At 29.4% G+C, this 16387-nt stretch overlaps 1 protein-coding gene across 3 annotated transcripts in view; it reads left to right on the top strand.

The window, feature by feature from the left end:
• Nucleotides 1-3322: 3322 nt before the first annotated feature.
• LOC100740680 (ubiquitin carboxyl-terminal hydrolase 16) overlaps nucleotides 3323-16387 on the top strand; it is a 43352-nt gene continuing 30287 nt past the window's right edge. For 2 of the 3 annotated variants that reach the window (XM_033323886.1, XM_003493732.4), the window contains exons 1-6: nucleotides 3323-3483; nucleotides 3736-3840; nucleotides 6418-6551; nucleotides 6625-6815; nucleotides 8650-8806; nucleotides 8998-9165. In XM_033323886.1, the coding sequence (XP_033179777.1) occupies nucleotides 3753-3840; nucleotides 6418-6551; nucleotides 6625-6815; nucleotides 8650-8806; nucleotides 8998-9165 (738 nt within the window). In that variant the 5' untranslated portion in view covers nucleotides 3323-3483; nucleotides 3736-3752. Of the gene's footprint in view, nucleotides 3580-3735; nucleotides 3841-6417; nucleotides 6552-6624; nucleotides 6816-8649; nucleotides 8807-8997; nucleotides 9166-16387 lie in introns of all 3 variants that reach the window. The other variant, XM_012392144.3, reaches the window with a different exon arrangement.

Raw genomic sequence — 16387 nt, 5'->3', positions numbered from 1 at the left:
GGTTGACTACTTGCGCGTAGCTTCGGCTTCTAACGGTGTTGGTGTTAGTGTGGTTATTGTTCATTACATACTGTGTGTTTGGTGTTGACATAGATTCTGTGTTGTCCTGTTGCGTATGGAAATTGTTGTGTGTCCTGTTTCGAATCGGCGGGAAACGTTTGCTTTGTAGTTGTTTTCTGACTACGCAGCCTTTGTAGCTGGCTGGGTGATTTCCACCGCAATTGTGACATTTTACGTCGTTTATTTTTCCCGTGTGTGGGAAGTTCACTGTTAGGTGCTTCCTGCGCATTTGACACACGCCGGGTTTCTGTTGCAGTAGTTTTTTGTGTGTCCATATTGTTGACACCGCATGCATTAAGATTTTTTTAATTTCAAATATTTCTTTGTTGTTACTTTTTGGTTCAAGCTCTATTACAAATAACGGTAGTGTTTGCTTAGTATCAAATCTGGTTAGATTGTTGATCGTTCTTACCTGGTGTCCGATCTTGGCCAATTCCTCGCATATTTTGTTTGTATTTGTTTTAGGGTGTATACCTCTGGTTACTGCTTTGTAGCTTTTGTCAGATTTGGGTTGGTAAGTATGATACCCAGCGTTTTTTCCTTTAGCGCTTTTGTTACATTCCTATAGGTTTCTGGGTTATTAGTTTGTACTTTTACCTGATCCAGTTTGAGCTGTTTAATGGTGTAATTTTTTTTCCTGCCGTGCTGTTTAGCAGTTCAATGAAGGGGTCTATTATTTTAGCATCTATGTAGATTGGTGGTGGCTTGGGGGTGTGTGTTCTTGGTTTTTCTGTAGGGTCTGAGTCTATCTCTTCTGTCAGTGAGCTGAAGGAGTTTTGTGTAGGAATTTCTTGTAGCCATTGTTGTCTTTCTGTTTCTGTAGTCCTCCTATCATTTTTGTTTGTATTTATTTTTCTTTTTTTGCTGGGAGTTACAGTCTTCCAGTTTTCGTTATGTTGTAGTAGATCCTTGTTGGTATTGCTCTTTTTGTCGACTTTTTGTATTATTTGTATTATTGTTTATATATATATTTGAGTGTTTACCATCCTCGATTGGTTCTGTTGCTCGTCCCTTCTTTCACTCTTGTCGCACTTACGGAGGCATTAGTTTTCACGTCCGCATAGCTCGACTGCTCGGGCAGAACTGTGAAGCGGATAGTTGTCTAACGAAAAAGTTGGGTTTTCCCATAAACAATGTCGCCCATGAGCCACATTGGTAGGAGGCATCTTCCTCCTATCTTCATTTCTAACGTTGGTCATAACCAATGGTCATAACCATCGCAGATCGTTACCCTTACTCTCCTAACGAAAAATGTGAGCTACAAATCCGCCTTCTTCATACAACAAAGACGCCCACTCCGAGCTTTCCTCAGTAATCACACAAGAACGAACTTCACTTGTTCTCATAACTACAGAGCAGTCACATCAATTTCTACTTATTCTACACCAGGAGAGTTCTACTTGTTCTACTACATTACTACATTCAACTGTAAGGGCCTTGCTCTACTACGACAAAACATTCAGTGTATCTCTATCGGATCTTCATCCGTCAAATAATCGTCTATGACATTTATATCACACGTAACGGTGTAAGTCTTCATTGTAATAAGTTGTTGGAAATATAAAATTTATAACCTGTTAATCGCAATATTATACCACATCAATCACTCCTGTTATCCCAAAAGAAATAAGGGAATCAATCTGTTCGTGGTGTCGATTATTATAATCGTAACGGGAATTTACGACTCCCGTTGATGCGCTTCTTCGCGATCGCGTCTCCCCGCGATTGATCAAAAGTACAAACTCATTTCGCAAGTTACAATCTCGTCGGAAGTCATTTTTTGCTTTATCCGAACGCGTACCTATATAAGATTCAAGAATCAAATAAAGAAAAAAAAGAATCTTATAGTAAAATAAGAGAAGCTGACAGATCTGCGAAGAAATTAAAATTTTTTACTCAACAAAAATTATTAACACATTTGTTAAATAAACTGTTTTGTTTTTAATAAATATGTGAAAATATATCATTCATAAACTACATTATATTATTTAATTTAAAATAATATCTTATCTAAAATTTATATTAATTGATATTTTTCGTTTAATGGATATGTCATTGTCATTAAAGATTTTCTTGTACATAATTTTTTCGAATTTCAACATTAAACATTTTCATTGCATGATACTTTGCAAATCCCATTACTTACGTGAGATATGATTAGTGGACAAAGCACCGTGCCCATTATATGGAAAGGTACGCAATTGGCTGGCAAATGGGTTAAGCAAAAGCACACCTTACCTACCTTCCTTCGTTGCCTCCTTCCCTTTATTACTATATCAGTTTGTCATATTAGTTTAACACGTTTAAGCCGGCGCGCTTTTTCATTCGCGTCTTCTCCAATAACATTTGCATTTTATTCCAGTTTTCGTTAAATTATATTCTTATAAATTAAGATTGGAAACATAAATAATGTGAATCATGATGAATCGTGCTCTACCGATCACGCCGCCTGATGCCTAAACAAAAGATGTGACCCAATGGTGACCCACTCTGCCAGATAGAAGTGCAGATTGCCGGATCACGCCGATTTGAATATGTTAAATTGTACATTGTTGTAATATTTAGCCTATAAGAATAGCACTGGAAATATAAATTTATAAGATTATAAAATACGTCGCGACATGTAGAATATAAATTGTAAATTAAACTATAACGTAGTGCTATATAACATATTTATTTATAATTCGCATTTTCTTATTTTTTAATTATCTCATTCTCTTATAAAATTTGTGCGCTTCCTTTTTTGAGATCATCAGATCTTTTCAGATATTGCAGATCATTTTCGATGCTTTGAAGTACATTGTGCATTGGGTTTTTTTTAGGAACATGAGTTGATCACTCGCTTATATCACATGTTCTTTTTCTGTAAGTAATAAGTATAAGTAAGTAATAACATGTTATAGATATCAGTAGATATCAATAAGTGGGTGACCCTGTGTAAAGCCAAGTACACAGTATATCGTAACTTTAAGTTTTCAATCCTGTCCATATTATAGTTTTGATAGTTTGAAATTGTGTGATTGGATATTTCGAAAGTACAATAGTGGTACTAGTGGCGGTGTTAGTGATACAGTATATGATCCTATAAACAGCTTTTTTCGGTCGCTAGGGAAAACCGCCTGAAAATTGAGTCGTGTCTAGTCGTAAAAAATCAACATGGTAGGTCAATAAAAACTGCATTTTTACGAGACAGACAGATATGAATAGAGTATCTCTGTCTCTGTCTGAGACGTTTATAACATGTTACGCATGCGTAGAACGAGAACCTTCTTGCCTTCCATGTTGATTTTTCACAATTAATCATGACTCAATTTTCGGACGGTTTTCCCTAGGCCTTAATATACGAGTGTCGAGACCTGTTTATATGGTCGTAGTAGAGTACACGCACAGTATATGGATTGTGCAAGCATAGTGATTGTTACGGTAATATTTTGTTTTACTGCTTGTATTTAGTTTGTTTTGAATAATTAGCATAACATTTCGTGAATTTAAACAAATTATTCCACGATTTAATATAAGATACAATAACGCATAACGTTTATATGTTAGGAATTGTTTGGGTTATCGTATACATTTTCTAGAATAACTAGTCTAACCAAATTCCCACATGCTTTTTTGTTTACTAAATTGCTGAGTGGCAAAAATTAAAAGTTCTAACAATTATATTCGTTTCAGTTTGAAAATACATCGAGATGAGTAAAAAACGTAATCGACAACCAGATGCAAATGGAGAGTTATATGAATGTTCAACTGATTCGTGTAACGAATCTAATAATACAGGTTAGAATTCATTTTTTAAGAAACTTTTGTTGCAAAACCCTTATTTGTTTTTATAATAAGGAAATATTCATTTCCAAAAAGTTAGATTATATTAACTTGTTTTGTTAATAGAATCAAGTCTTAAAGAATTAATTAGTAAATATTTAGTTATTTGGTATAGTATATTTAGTATAATTAAAATATAATTAAATTATGTAGTTATTTGGCATAATGACTACGTAATAATACATATCGAAAAATGTATAATTTAAACATTGATAAATTATGTAGTAGTTTTGTATAATGATTGTGCAATATCCATTCTTATGGTATCTGTATTCGTACTTATTAATTATATATTAATTATATAAATATTAATTATATATTAATTATATAATTATATTCATCCTTATATTGTTCTTACTAATTAAATTATTCATTTATTATGTATTTGAATAAATTGTGATAATATTAGGTTATTGCACAAACTCTGTCTACTTCTTTGTTCTTAGAAACTATGTTTCAATATTGAAATAAATATAACACTGATACATAGTAGATCAAATAAATTTGGTATATCTTGTTCGAATTTTTATTCAAATTTATTTGAGTATTTTTGATAGTGACATATTGAAAATCAATATAATAAAAATGAAGAAGAATTTGTGACTTTTATTAACACCAGAGTAAGATATAAGTGATAACTGAACAAAAGTTAAATGAAGAAAACCTTTGCGTACATACATGAACTTAAATTAAATGAAAAGTTTACTTTTCTTTATGCTAGTTAATGATCCACATGTTCGATTTTGAATACGCCTCTCCCTTTCTTTTTTACATAGAAGTAACTGATTTTGCTATCGTTACAGGTTTACCATTATTCTATTTTTTTATTAACATTTGTTTTGATTGTTCTTTGCTGCTATATTACGATTTCTGATGTATTTGCCTAATTCATCCCACAAATGTCCAATTGGGCTCAAATTAGATGATTAAAGGATATAAATTTGATTAAATATATTACAGGACAATTCCTTTTTAACTTTCTTCATAATTTATATAAAGTTGCTATCTTGGTGGAAGATAGACGATCTATCAAGGTTTAATTCTGCTCTGCCATGCAGATAATGTTTCAAAATGTAAAAAAGATATTGCATTTAATAAGTTGATGATTATACTATTTCAACCTCACTCATATTACCAGCGCTGTGGTTTATGATTAAATAAAGATTTTTTTTCTATTTGATTATTTACTTATATTTAATAATTTGTCCATATGAACTTTTGTAAAATCTATTCATTTCGTTTTATTTAATTTATTAATAGAAGAGTTTCTTCACTTCTATATTCATTTATTATAATCTGCTTTTCAAATGATACTACAAATAATTTGAGATACAACTTTGTTACTATATTTAGTTTCAATCGTATTAATTAATTTTAGTTTTTAATTCAATTTTATAATCAGTTTTAAAATTGTTTGTCTATAGAGAGGTTTCAATCGATGTGTGCTGTTCACTATGTTTTCAATCTTTGAAAGGTTTAGTTTTATCTTAATATATATCTATATTGATATATATTTATATTAACATATTAGCAACATCTTGAAGTATCTTCATTTCTGTTCTGTATTCCATTAGTAGTTCATGTAGAGGGATCGAAGTTTACATTTTTAGAATTAATTTTATACTTAGTTAATTTCAGATCTATTTCCTTTGTTTAGGAAAATGATATTGACTTAATATTGTTTAGTGTAGTAGTATTGTTACATTGTTCTTATATATTGTCTTATGTGCTCATAAGTATGTACAGAAAGCTTTTTGATCCCGATTCTACTCTTTCATATTAAAAATACATTTTTGACTCAAGTATTAATTAAATGTTTTTTATGTCATTCATAAGTAAGCATACACCCGTGCAAATCATCTGAACAAGTGTTTATAACTCTTATTGGTTGTATGTCATATTTGATGTGATCTGGAAACTTTATTATATTAGTCATATCGCTAAGTGGAAGCCGACATAATAGGTGACTTGAGCACAAAATTTATCAAATAAAACTCTAGTGGTATGGTAAAGATCTAGTGGTATGTACAAAGTATTGACATCTGATAAGGCCTAACTATCATTTTTAAATAATATAGCTTCAAAATTTATAAACCACAAAAATATTTATTCGACCCACTTATATGGTAATACAAATTGTGCTTAAAATGAAATATTTTCATTAATCTCTTTTATAGGCTAAATTTTATTTATTTTATAAGTTTTATAGAGATAATTAGATATTTAGAAAGAGTCTATAAGCATTTGAAATATCTAATAGTATAGTCCCTATAATTCAACATCTACATACATAGATGAGGAACTATCATAGATAATAATGGAAAATACATAATTTGAAATAAATATATAAGATGTTTTCAAAAATTGAATTTGTAGAAAATAAGCAGTAACAGACAGGAGCTATGCAGGAACCTATTAATAAACTTAATAATCATATATAATAATGACATAATAAGTTAAATTCTTATGTGTAGTATATTTAGTTAATAGTTCTACAAAAATATTAATTAATATATACATTAATGTTCATAGATAATAAATGTCCACATATACCAAAGGCAGTAAATTTTAATAAAATTAAGAAATGTGTCAATAAAGTAGGAATTAGTATGGAATGTTCAATATGTAAAAAGTGCAAAAATGATTCATCAAAACTCAATGAAAAGGTATAAATTCAAAAACTTAAAACCTTTTTTCTTTTTAATATTATTTCTAAAGTGAATATATATAAAACTTCAGGAATGTGTAACAAATTCAGCTGTACTGATTTGTTTACAATGTGGATATCAAGGTTGTGGAAGAGAAGAATGTGGTCATGCTTTGGAACATTATAAGAAGCCACATAGTGATTGTCATGTTATGGTAGTTGAGAGTCTTTATTGGAGTGTTTGGTGTTTTCAATGTGAAACAAAGATTAATATTGGCTGTAGGTATGTATGAAAATAAATGTACAACTTTATATATGTACATAAAACAAAACGCACAAAAAATCCAAAAAATTGAATATACTATATATATTACTTCGTTTAACTGGAATAACTATACTGGAATATCTCACGAGGGATCGAAATCATCAGAAAGTCAATATAATATAAGACAAAAACATACAAGTATCAGAGTCAAGTTAATTTTTTTTAATGAAACTCTGTATTTTTTTATTCATAACATAGTGGAATATCATAAATTAGATCCGAAGGCGTTAGATCAACGCAGATCGATAGCTGGCGCGATTGCATCGAATAACGACATCGAACATCGCTGATTAGATTATGCTCTATAGGTAAAGATCGCGCTCTTTATTTTCCCTTATGTATCTCATTGTTAGATTTATACCTCAGCACTATAAATAAAACATATAAACTAAAAATGTTAAAAACATGTGGTTTTTATTTCAGAATGTACTAAACGGAAGAAAATAATTTTTTATTAATCAAATATCATTAAATAATTGAATGTAATAATAATATACAGAGAAATTTCTAACGAAAGCAAGGAAAATGATTCTCTAACGATTACGAGATAACAATGATAGAATATTTGACTCAATTCGTGAATCTGAGATAATCAAATATGGAAACTCTGGAACTGTTAAAATTCTGAAAACTGTAGAACTATTAGTTAATATGAGCCCTGACTACTGATAATTGATTAAGAAAATCATTTTCTTTTTTCTAGTACATTTTTTTAAAAAGCGATCTTTTTTAATTTTTTTTAACTTATATATTTTATTTTTACTTTTTAGTCTTAAAAATTTCAGCTTTCTATCTTTTTGAAGAGTGAGTGAAGTTTCACTTACAAAATTTTACCCAGGCAGACAAAAAAGTAAACTAAATAAAAACCATTAACAGAGATCGAACTTCTTATTTCTTCTTATACATATTAGATTTATATTTTTAGCTTCTAGCAGTCAGTTGCTCTTAGTAAGCCAAAAGTCGAAAGAGCTCTTATGTTAAAGGCGGCTAAGAAACCGACGTTATAAATGGTTAAAGGAATGTTTAAACTGTCCATTCGACTTTCTGACTCACTGAAGGACTTTTGAACTGACTCCTAGTTATAAACTAAAGGTATAAATTTAAAGCGGATGAGAAGAAATAAGAAGTTCCATTTTTATTTATAGTATATATAACCTGATGAGGGTTACTCAATGCAGTTACGTCAGCTATAGAGTTGAGTTGATCTGACGTCTTTGGATTTAATTTTTGACATTTCACTGCATAGATAGATATCAGGCAGTTGTATTCAACAAACGTTACTATATTGCAGTAAACAAATACAGAGTTTCATTTAAAAAAATTACCTTGACTTTGATATATCCCCATTACTATATTTACAGAAAAATTATCTATACCACCTAATGTTCTACCAAATTACTAAACAACATTTACAATAATATTTTTTTGACCTATGTATTAATATATATATATAACCTTTATATAACATATATATACTAATTAAGAAATCAAATATGTATTCTAATAGTTTCTAGTATTCAATTAGAATCATAATGTTTAGAGAAATGCTTTGAAAGAAAAGGTATTATATTACAAGTAGTTTTTAAATATTTCCTGACCATATAACCATAATAAACTTAATAATGAAATTAGATTATGAAATAAATTTAAAGAAATTTTGTTTGCAACGTCTATGGTATAGGTAATTAAGTAATAAAAACATTTGTTATAATTTCAAAATTGCGCTGTAATATACCTTTTTCAACTTTTTAGATTTAAACCTACAGGCTAAGTAATAATTTTTAATTTTTAGAAAAAAGCTTCAAGAAACAGTGGAGTTTATAAAAAGATCTAGTACAGTAAAAAATTCATTACAAACTAAGACATCAATAACACAATATCAAAATGAAACCGTAGATATAAGTAAAGTAGATAAAGAAAAAGGTTTATACAATTTGCCTAAAGTAGGGGTATGTATTTTGGTAATTTCGGTTATTATTTTAATGAATTTCAATAAATTAAAACAGCCATTTGCAATGTAATTTGTTGACAAACATAAAGAAATTATGTAAGAATAATATTTAGATATGTACTTGATAAAAGTAGATGCAACTCATAATATGTGTATGTGATTAAAATATCCAGTTCTATATTATTTTAGGGTTTAATGAATTTGGGAAACACCTGCTTTTTTAATGCAGTTCTGCAATGTTTAGCACAAACACCTTTCTTAGTCAAAGTTCTTGATGATTTGCGTCTTCCTGGACAAAAATTCATTTTACCAGGAGGCAAACATAAGTTTGCCAATAACTCAGAAGAAGTTGATCTAGTAAGTTGTTTTTAAATGTATACCATCAATATACACTAAATAACACGTAACGAGACATAAAAATGAAAATTGAATTAAATGTTTTTTAATGAATTTTTTAATCAAAGTTAACATATAAACGTGATTGTATCATATACAATATTTCTTTTTTAATTTTTTTGAAAAATAGAATTACTCTAAACAAGTCATGTACAAAATAAGTTAAATTCCATTCTTTTAATGTGTTGAAATAAATCTGAGCTATATCGAATAATATTTGTAGAAATATTTGCATACACTTTATGTATTTAAATTAATAGTATCTAATACCTTTGCAGTAAATGCATCTTTCTTTAATTTATAATTAGTTGCTACCAGCATAAAAAATTAGTTTCCTGAGCAATAATCATTTGCAATTCTATGTTTATTCTATATTATCCTATATAGTTATTTATATTATTCCATATAATTATTGTATTTATATTAACATTATATAGGATGTCCCATTTAAATCGATCCTTATGAATATCTCCGAAACTATTCATGATTAGACTGCGGATTTCCATGCATTTGTAGGAAATTTGAAAGTTTAAAATTGCATACAACGCGTATAATATGAAGAAATGTATAAAATACCCAAAGTATAGTGTTTGTTATGATGTTTGGTACGTAAAACAAACTTCTATTGAAATTTCTCCACCCAATTCTCTATTTTTTGAATTATATTCTGAAAAATATGAATTTGCATAAAAATTCGCACTCTATTCATGATAGTGGAAAATACTTCGAACAAAAGTTAAACTGTTTCGAGGAGAGCACTATTTGATATTAATGATTTTTTGTAGATAGAAATATATAGAACATATGGAGGACAATCTTATTTTTTTAGTGGAACCATATATATTTTTTTTAAATGCATTATTTCTATCTTGGTATTTTATATACAAAGGTATTATTAGCACTAATTTGTCGCTCTTTCTTGTATCAATTAAAAGTTTAATTTTTTCTTCTTCTTCTAATAACAAAAATCGTCCTACAGTCGCGTAGTCAAATACGCACATGTCCATATAAACTTATAAACCAATGCGATAAATTGTTGTTAGTGCGTGCATAGCCTCAGTTTAGTAGATATTTTAATTCTCATCTTTTAAAACTTGTCGTGCGAAGGACGGAGAAAACAAATCTGAAAACAGTGAAACCTCATAGAATATATAGTTACTGATTTCATTCCTTTCTGTTTCTGTAAGATTTTGTTGTCTTTTTTTATTCAATCGTATAGCTATTTGTTTGCGTAAAATAGTTTATTTCTTTTTGCCTAACTCTTGACTCATCTTCTTCGTCTTCATTTTTCACTTGCTTAATTTCCAGAACTAGATGCAGTTTATTTCATAATGTTTACTGTTCTCTACATTTATTTTTTAGTTTTTAAATAATAAAAAATAAGTAAATAAAATAATATATAATTTTCCACAAGGATATATTGTCATTAATCTGTTCCTGAAGGACGAACAAATATTAAATTGGATAAATGTAGAATTAACTTTTTGTATTATAAAAATTAACAAAAAAGAGAATAATTAGTTCTCAGTGTCGAATCGAATTAATAAATAGTCTTAATTGTTAAACTTATCTCGTATGATCTTTTTGCTGCTGCACTTGGTATTCAGTGTTAGCTTAAATTCATTTGTTACTTTAGTTATTTCAATCTAACTGCATTTTGTGACAATAAATTCAAGTGTTTTGTTTATCTCTCCTCTCGTCTTTCGTCCGTGTTCATTTCGCATTGTTCTCTTCTATTCTTACTCCTTCTTGAAGTATTGTTCTTTGGATCACCAACGTTGGCAACGATACGTTCTTAACAGTCTTCTTTTGTACGAATATTGGAACTCTTGAGAAGATGCTAGCAACAGCCGAATGAGAAACAAGTGTCTATTTGAAGTATACTATTTAGATTATTAAGATATTAAAAAAATTATAAAACCAATATATGTATAGCTAAGGCCAAGAAAATATATTAAAAAATGTGTATTTGCTTAAGGCAAACAGTACGGGTCTAGAGTAATCTAGACCTAGACTTTAATCTAATCTAGACTTTAGTAATGAATACTGGATTTTTGGATGAATATCGTAACATTTTCTTGCCGAAAGTATGTGACGAATGTAGAGGTTTCGCTGAACGAAAGTTAAAATATTTACTAAACTAATGGTTTCTCGACATAAATAAGTTAATAACTCTTTGCAGAAAATAGCTAAGGTGAAACAATTAATGTATTAAAAAATACATGGTTTCATTAATGAGTTTCATTAAAGTTGAAAGTTATGAAGACGACCTTCATATGTCCTCTATGTGTCCAGCTACAAAAACCTAATGTCATCACATTATATTCCCCTCAAAACCACTTACTTCTTGTTTGAAATATTTTTCAGTATCATGATGAGTTTCGGAAATATTCGCAGGGATCGATTTAAATCCTGATTAATCTACATACTCTGTATACTAAGTAACAAAATTAAAGGATCAATAAATTTTGAAAAGAGATCTTTAATTTTAAGCTGTTATCAATTATACAAAAATAGCTGCGGAGTAAATGGTCTAAGTTTCATTTCATCTACTTGCATCGCGTTAGCAAGAGAAATCCGGTGACTCGAAAATTCAGAAAAATTTGAAAGTTTATAGAAATTACGCTAATAATGAAACCATTCTTAGTTCCAGCAAGCAAACATTTAATAAAGATGAATCCATTCTTCAAAACAAATACAAGTTTTTGTGTAGTTTTAAATATTTACAAAACTGCACGTGATATAAAAAGCAGCTAAATTAAAAGTTTTATAATCTTTTGATACTTAATTTTTTATAGTTATAGGCTAGATTCTAGTTGCACATTGCACAGTTAACAAATCGACTGATCAACCAATACGACACGAAACAGACACATTTTAACACTAGGTTTACGGGACGCGTCATTTCGACGCATTTCGAATTTCGTGAGATAAATTACACGAGACGTTTATATTTTTCTTCTACCATTTATACTGACTCTTATCCATTTAACGAGACAAATATATATCGAAAATCATTTTCTTCAAGGTTTTCTAGTTTTTAAGTTTTCTATGTGGTATACCTATCTCTACGGATACGCGTCATTTTGACCCAATCGAAATGTCCGTAAAACCTAGTGTTAAATGGGAGCCTTCTACATGACATTCGTGCGATAATAGCTGTCATATTTATCACTGGAATTGTATGAAATTTCATCTTTATCGCATCACATGGATACTACCATTGACTTGAGAGGGTCGCACAGTTTCAGCTTTGTAGCGGCAAATCCAATACTAATGCAACAGTGAAAATTCTTTATTTTTAATGTTCTGTTCATAAAAGTTTCATTAACATATTGGTGTGGTTTTCCTGATTAAAATGAGACCAAACACGATATTGTTATAAAATTGGGTAATGTAATTTACTATAAAATTTTATAACAATATGAAGTTTGATCTCACTTTAATTAGAAAAATCTCAATTCAATGTATTAATGAAATTTTTATTAAGAAAAAATATAAAATAAAAATGTTGCCTCTGGATTAGTTGTTTCACTGATACGAAGGTGAAAGTGGCCTTTTGGAGGGCCCTAACTCTAGTTAATATTTGATACGATCGCCAGGCAGCACTTCCATTACTGCGCAAGTAATGATTTTAATGAAATGTTTTAAATGAAAGTTGGAGGGTTTAGATGGTTTAGACATAATTTGACGCGATTAGCTTTTATAGAAGGATGTGTGGAGGATATATAAACCAATTTTTTTTAAAAATGAAACTATGAACATAAAAAGTCGGCACCCTGAAAGTTTAACAGCTGTGCTGAATGTCCATTGAATAATATATATATAATTTTTTAATCTTTTGATTAGTTTTTATTATTTTGTGTAGCTTTTTTAAATTAAATTACGTATATATAGTTTCTATATATATGTAATATAGTATATATAGTTATATATAGTTATTAAGTATCTAAATCTTGTCGAATTAATTGTTAATTTTTGTTGTAAAATGTTATTTCATTGAATATTCATAAACTTCAAACAATTCTACAAAATATAGATAAATTGGAATTTGGATTTTCGGTATTATAGTAAAACTTTTCTTATTGTCAGTTTTATATGTATAAATGAAGTCCTTCAGTATGTATGGTTACAAAAATTGTAAAAATTCGAGTAGATCGTAATCTCCTGTGATCTTACGTAATTATAATACGCTATGTTTCTTTCGTTTTCCTTCGAGTAATCAAAATTAATATCCGGCATGTAGCAGCTCTATGAGTGAGTAGCAAGCGACCGGCAGTACAGACGGTTTCAGACTACCATTTACGATTTCTATTCAGGAATGTTTGGAAAAGTTGTTTTCATTTTTAAAAATTCTCTTCACTAGCATAAACGTTGGAAAGGGCTGTCTTTTTATAGAATTGAATGTCATTGATCATGTTGTCTTTTTTAAATATGAGAAATTTGTAAGATTAAAGAAAAACACAATTTTCGTACTAATAAAAGAGGCCATTTTTTAACGAACCATTTTCTGACGATCATTTCGATATAAAAGGGAACATTATTTACATTCGGATGTTATGGTGTACGAGATATTAATTTTTATCACATACTTATACAGAGTGTCCACGGTAACTCCGGACAGTTCTTTACATATTTTCTAATGTATTGTAGCTACAAAAAGTTTTTCATATGAAGATTATATGGCATAAGACAGATACATTTTTTAATGAAGGCGAATATTTTTTACGTAGTTATTTTTCGAGCGAAGATGATCAAGTTCGTTTTTCTACGTGGAACATATTTTTCAGATCATTTGATTGTGTTTCTTAAAAAGAATTCACTAACTCTCCATATATACGACTAACTTTAATTAGTTCTTGAGATATTGAGTTTACAAATTTACTGATTTTTGCGGAAAGAACTTCACAGAAGTAGGAAGCACGGACTGGTGATATTTGCGCGGTGACATGTGCTAAGCATTGCTTCTTGAAACAGATACGAATAAACAAATATGTATATACAGTAATATAATTTATATTATATTATTATATAATATAAATTATTATTAATATTAATATTTAGTATTATTAATATTAATATTATTATTATTATATAATATAAATTATATTACTGTATATACATATTTGTTTATTAATACAGTAAGTAATATAATTTTCCTGTCTATTTCTTAATTTCTTAATGAGGCATCATAAGCTAGAAATCTGAAGAGTTAATTTTTGACGTGATTCAATTGGTATTGGATACCGTGCTTGGTATCTAGTTGCTTCTACTGTGTGTAGCGTCGGTTAGGATTGAGATTCCGAAAATCAACCGGTGGGGCGCTGTTCTTAATCATTTTTAAGAAATGTTAGGAAGAGCGATGGCTCTATGATACGGCCAAACGTCGCGTATTTTCAGTTCGGTTAAATCTTCATTCAGCAATTTCATTAGCATTAAAAAAAATATATTTATAATAATATAAAAGAAATACATTTAAAATAATAATAATATTGTCCTTTGACACTATTTGACGTAGAATGCTTCAAAGAATGAATGTATGTAAAAAATATATGTAATTTCATCTAGAAAAACGAAGTTGACCTTTATGCGTTCTTTACACATCCTCCTATAAAAACGCTGATCACGTTAAGTTATGCCCTACCCTATATACGATTGGTTCGCACGTATCTCATTATCGTAAACAACACGATAACAATGTCGTGTTTGGTTTCACTTCAATCATTCATTAACAAAAAATAAAAAATAAAAAAGTTTCATTATTGCAATAGTGTTCTCTGACTGATACGAAAATGAAGCGGACCCCACTGTGGGGTGGCCACGCTGTACGACCCTCTCAAATGTTTATTTCCGCATGACACGGCGCTGGTGAACGGGTTTATTGTCTTTCTTCACCGCTCCGCCATCAATCCTTTTCTATTTCGCGACGTGCTGCTGACGCACACATATATATATGTATATATATGTGGACACCGTCGCATAGTTATGTGATTTTAACTGTTCGGTTGGTTGGTTTGTCGGCTGTATAATGCGTAGCTAGAACCTAGAACTTTTTTCCACTTGCGGCTAGTCGCGCGCGATGCCAAATACAGGTCAGCTTAATTTTTTTTAATGAAACCATACATTTTTTAACATATTAATCAATTCATTAAATCATTCGTCATAAAAAGTTAGTAACTTAGTTATGTCGAGAAACTGTTAGTACTAAATAAACAATTTTTTTGGAAAAACTAAAGGATATAAATAAGATAATTAACTTTGGAGTTTCTGTCTATTGTTAACAACCAAACATATGTGTAGTATCACGGTAGAAAATCTCTCATCATTATAATATTAATTATTTATGTTAAGGATATTATAAATTATAATATTATATATTATTATAATATGATATTATATATTATTATTATATAATAATGCATAGCAATATAAGGTAATACTATTATATATTAAAACGCCTTGAAAAGACGTAAAATAACATTCAGTCACATGTAGTTGTTCTGGATGTGGGTATGACATATATGTATTTCATATACTTTGTAGTCGCGTGCAATTGATCTTGACTTCGCACAATTTCGCGTCCGCGACATCGCATCCTTAGGCGTGGCAGCGCGTATAGGAATTGTACCATATTCAACAATGGATTTTGTATGACTGAGAGTCGCGCGCGACTAATCACAAGTGGAAAAGGGGATTATAGTTTTGACATTTTCCATGCTCTATACTGTGTAAAGAATTTTTGAGAAAAGCTTTTCTTCCTTAATTTTTTGTAGTTTTAATTTTTGATGACACTCAAATAGATAGTTTATTATATGTATATACTTGTATTATATACTATTATAAGTATATGCTATATGACAGAGACACTGAAATTTCGACTATGAATTCATTAAGACTGCTAATTTGCAAGCGTTATAAGTGTAGTTATGGTTATACTTTTATGATAGTAGAATAAAATATATGTACATATTTCGCACGGTTGTGCTTACTGTGGTGGTTACGTAAGTTACAATAATGATACTCTTTTTAAAACAGAAATATCTTTCGCATAACGCACAATGTATAATTGCGATTTTACTATACACTCCATGTACGTAGCGGAATAGTTCTTGCTTCTTTAAAAGAATGAAAGTCTATCGGATTATCAAAATTCATATAAATAGATGAGTACACAGTAGTACAT

Source organism: Bombus impatiens, unplaced genomic scaffold, assembly GCF_000188095.3.
Source record: "Bombus impatiens unplaced genomic scaffold, BIMP_2.2 scf_1283, whole genome shotgun sequence".
NCBI lineage: Eukaryota > Metazoa > Arthropoda > Insecta > Hymenoptera > Apidae > Bombus > Bombus impatiens.
The sequence above is the reverse complement of the archived record's forward strand: the minus strand, read 5'-3'. Positions and strand labels throughout refer to the sequence as shown.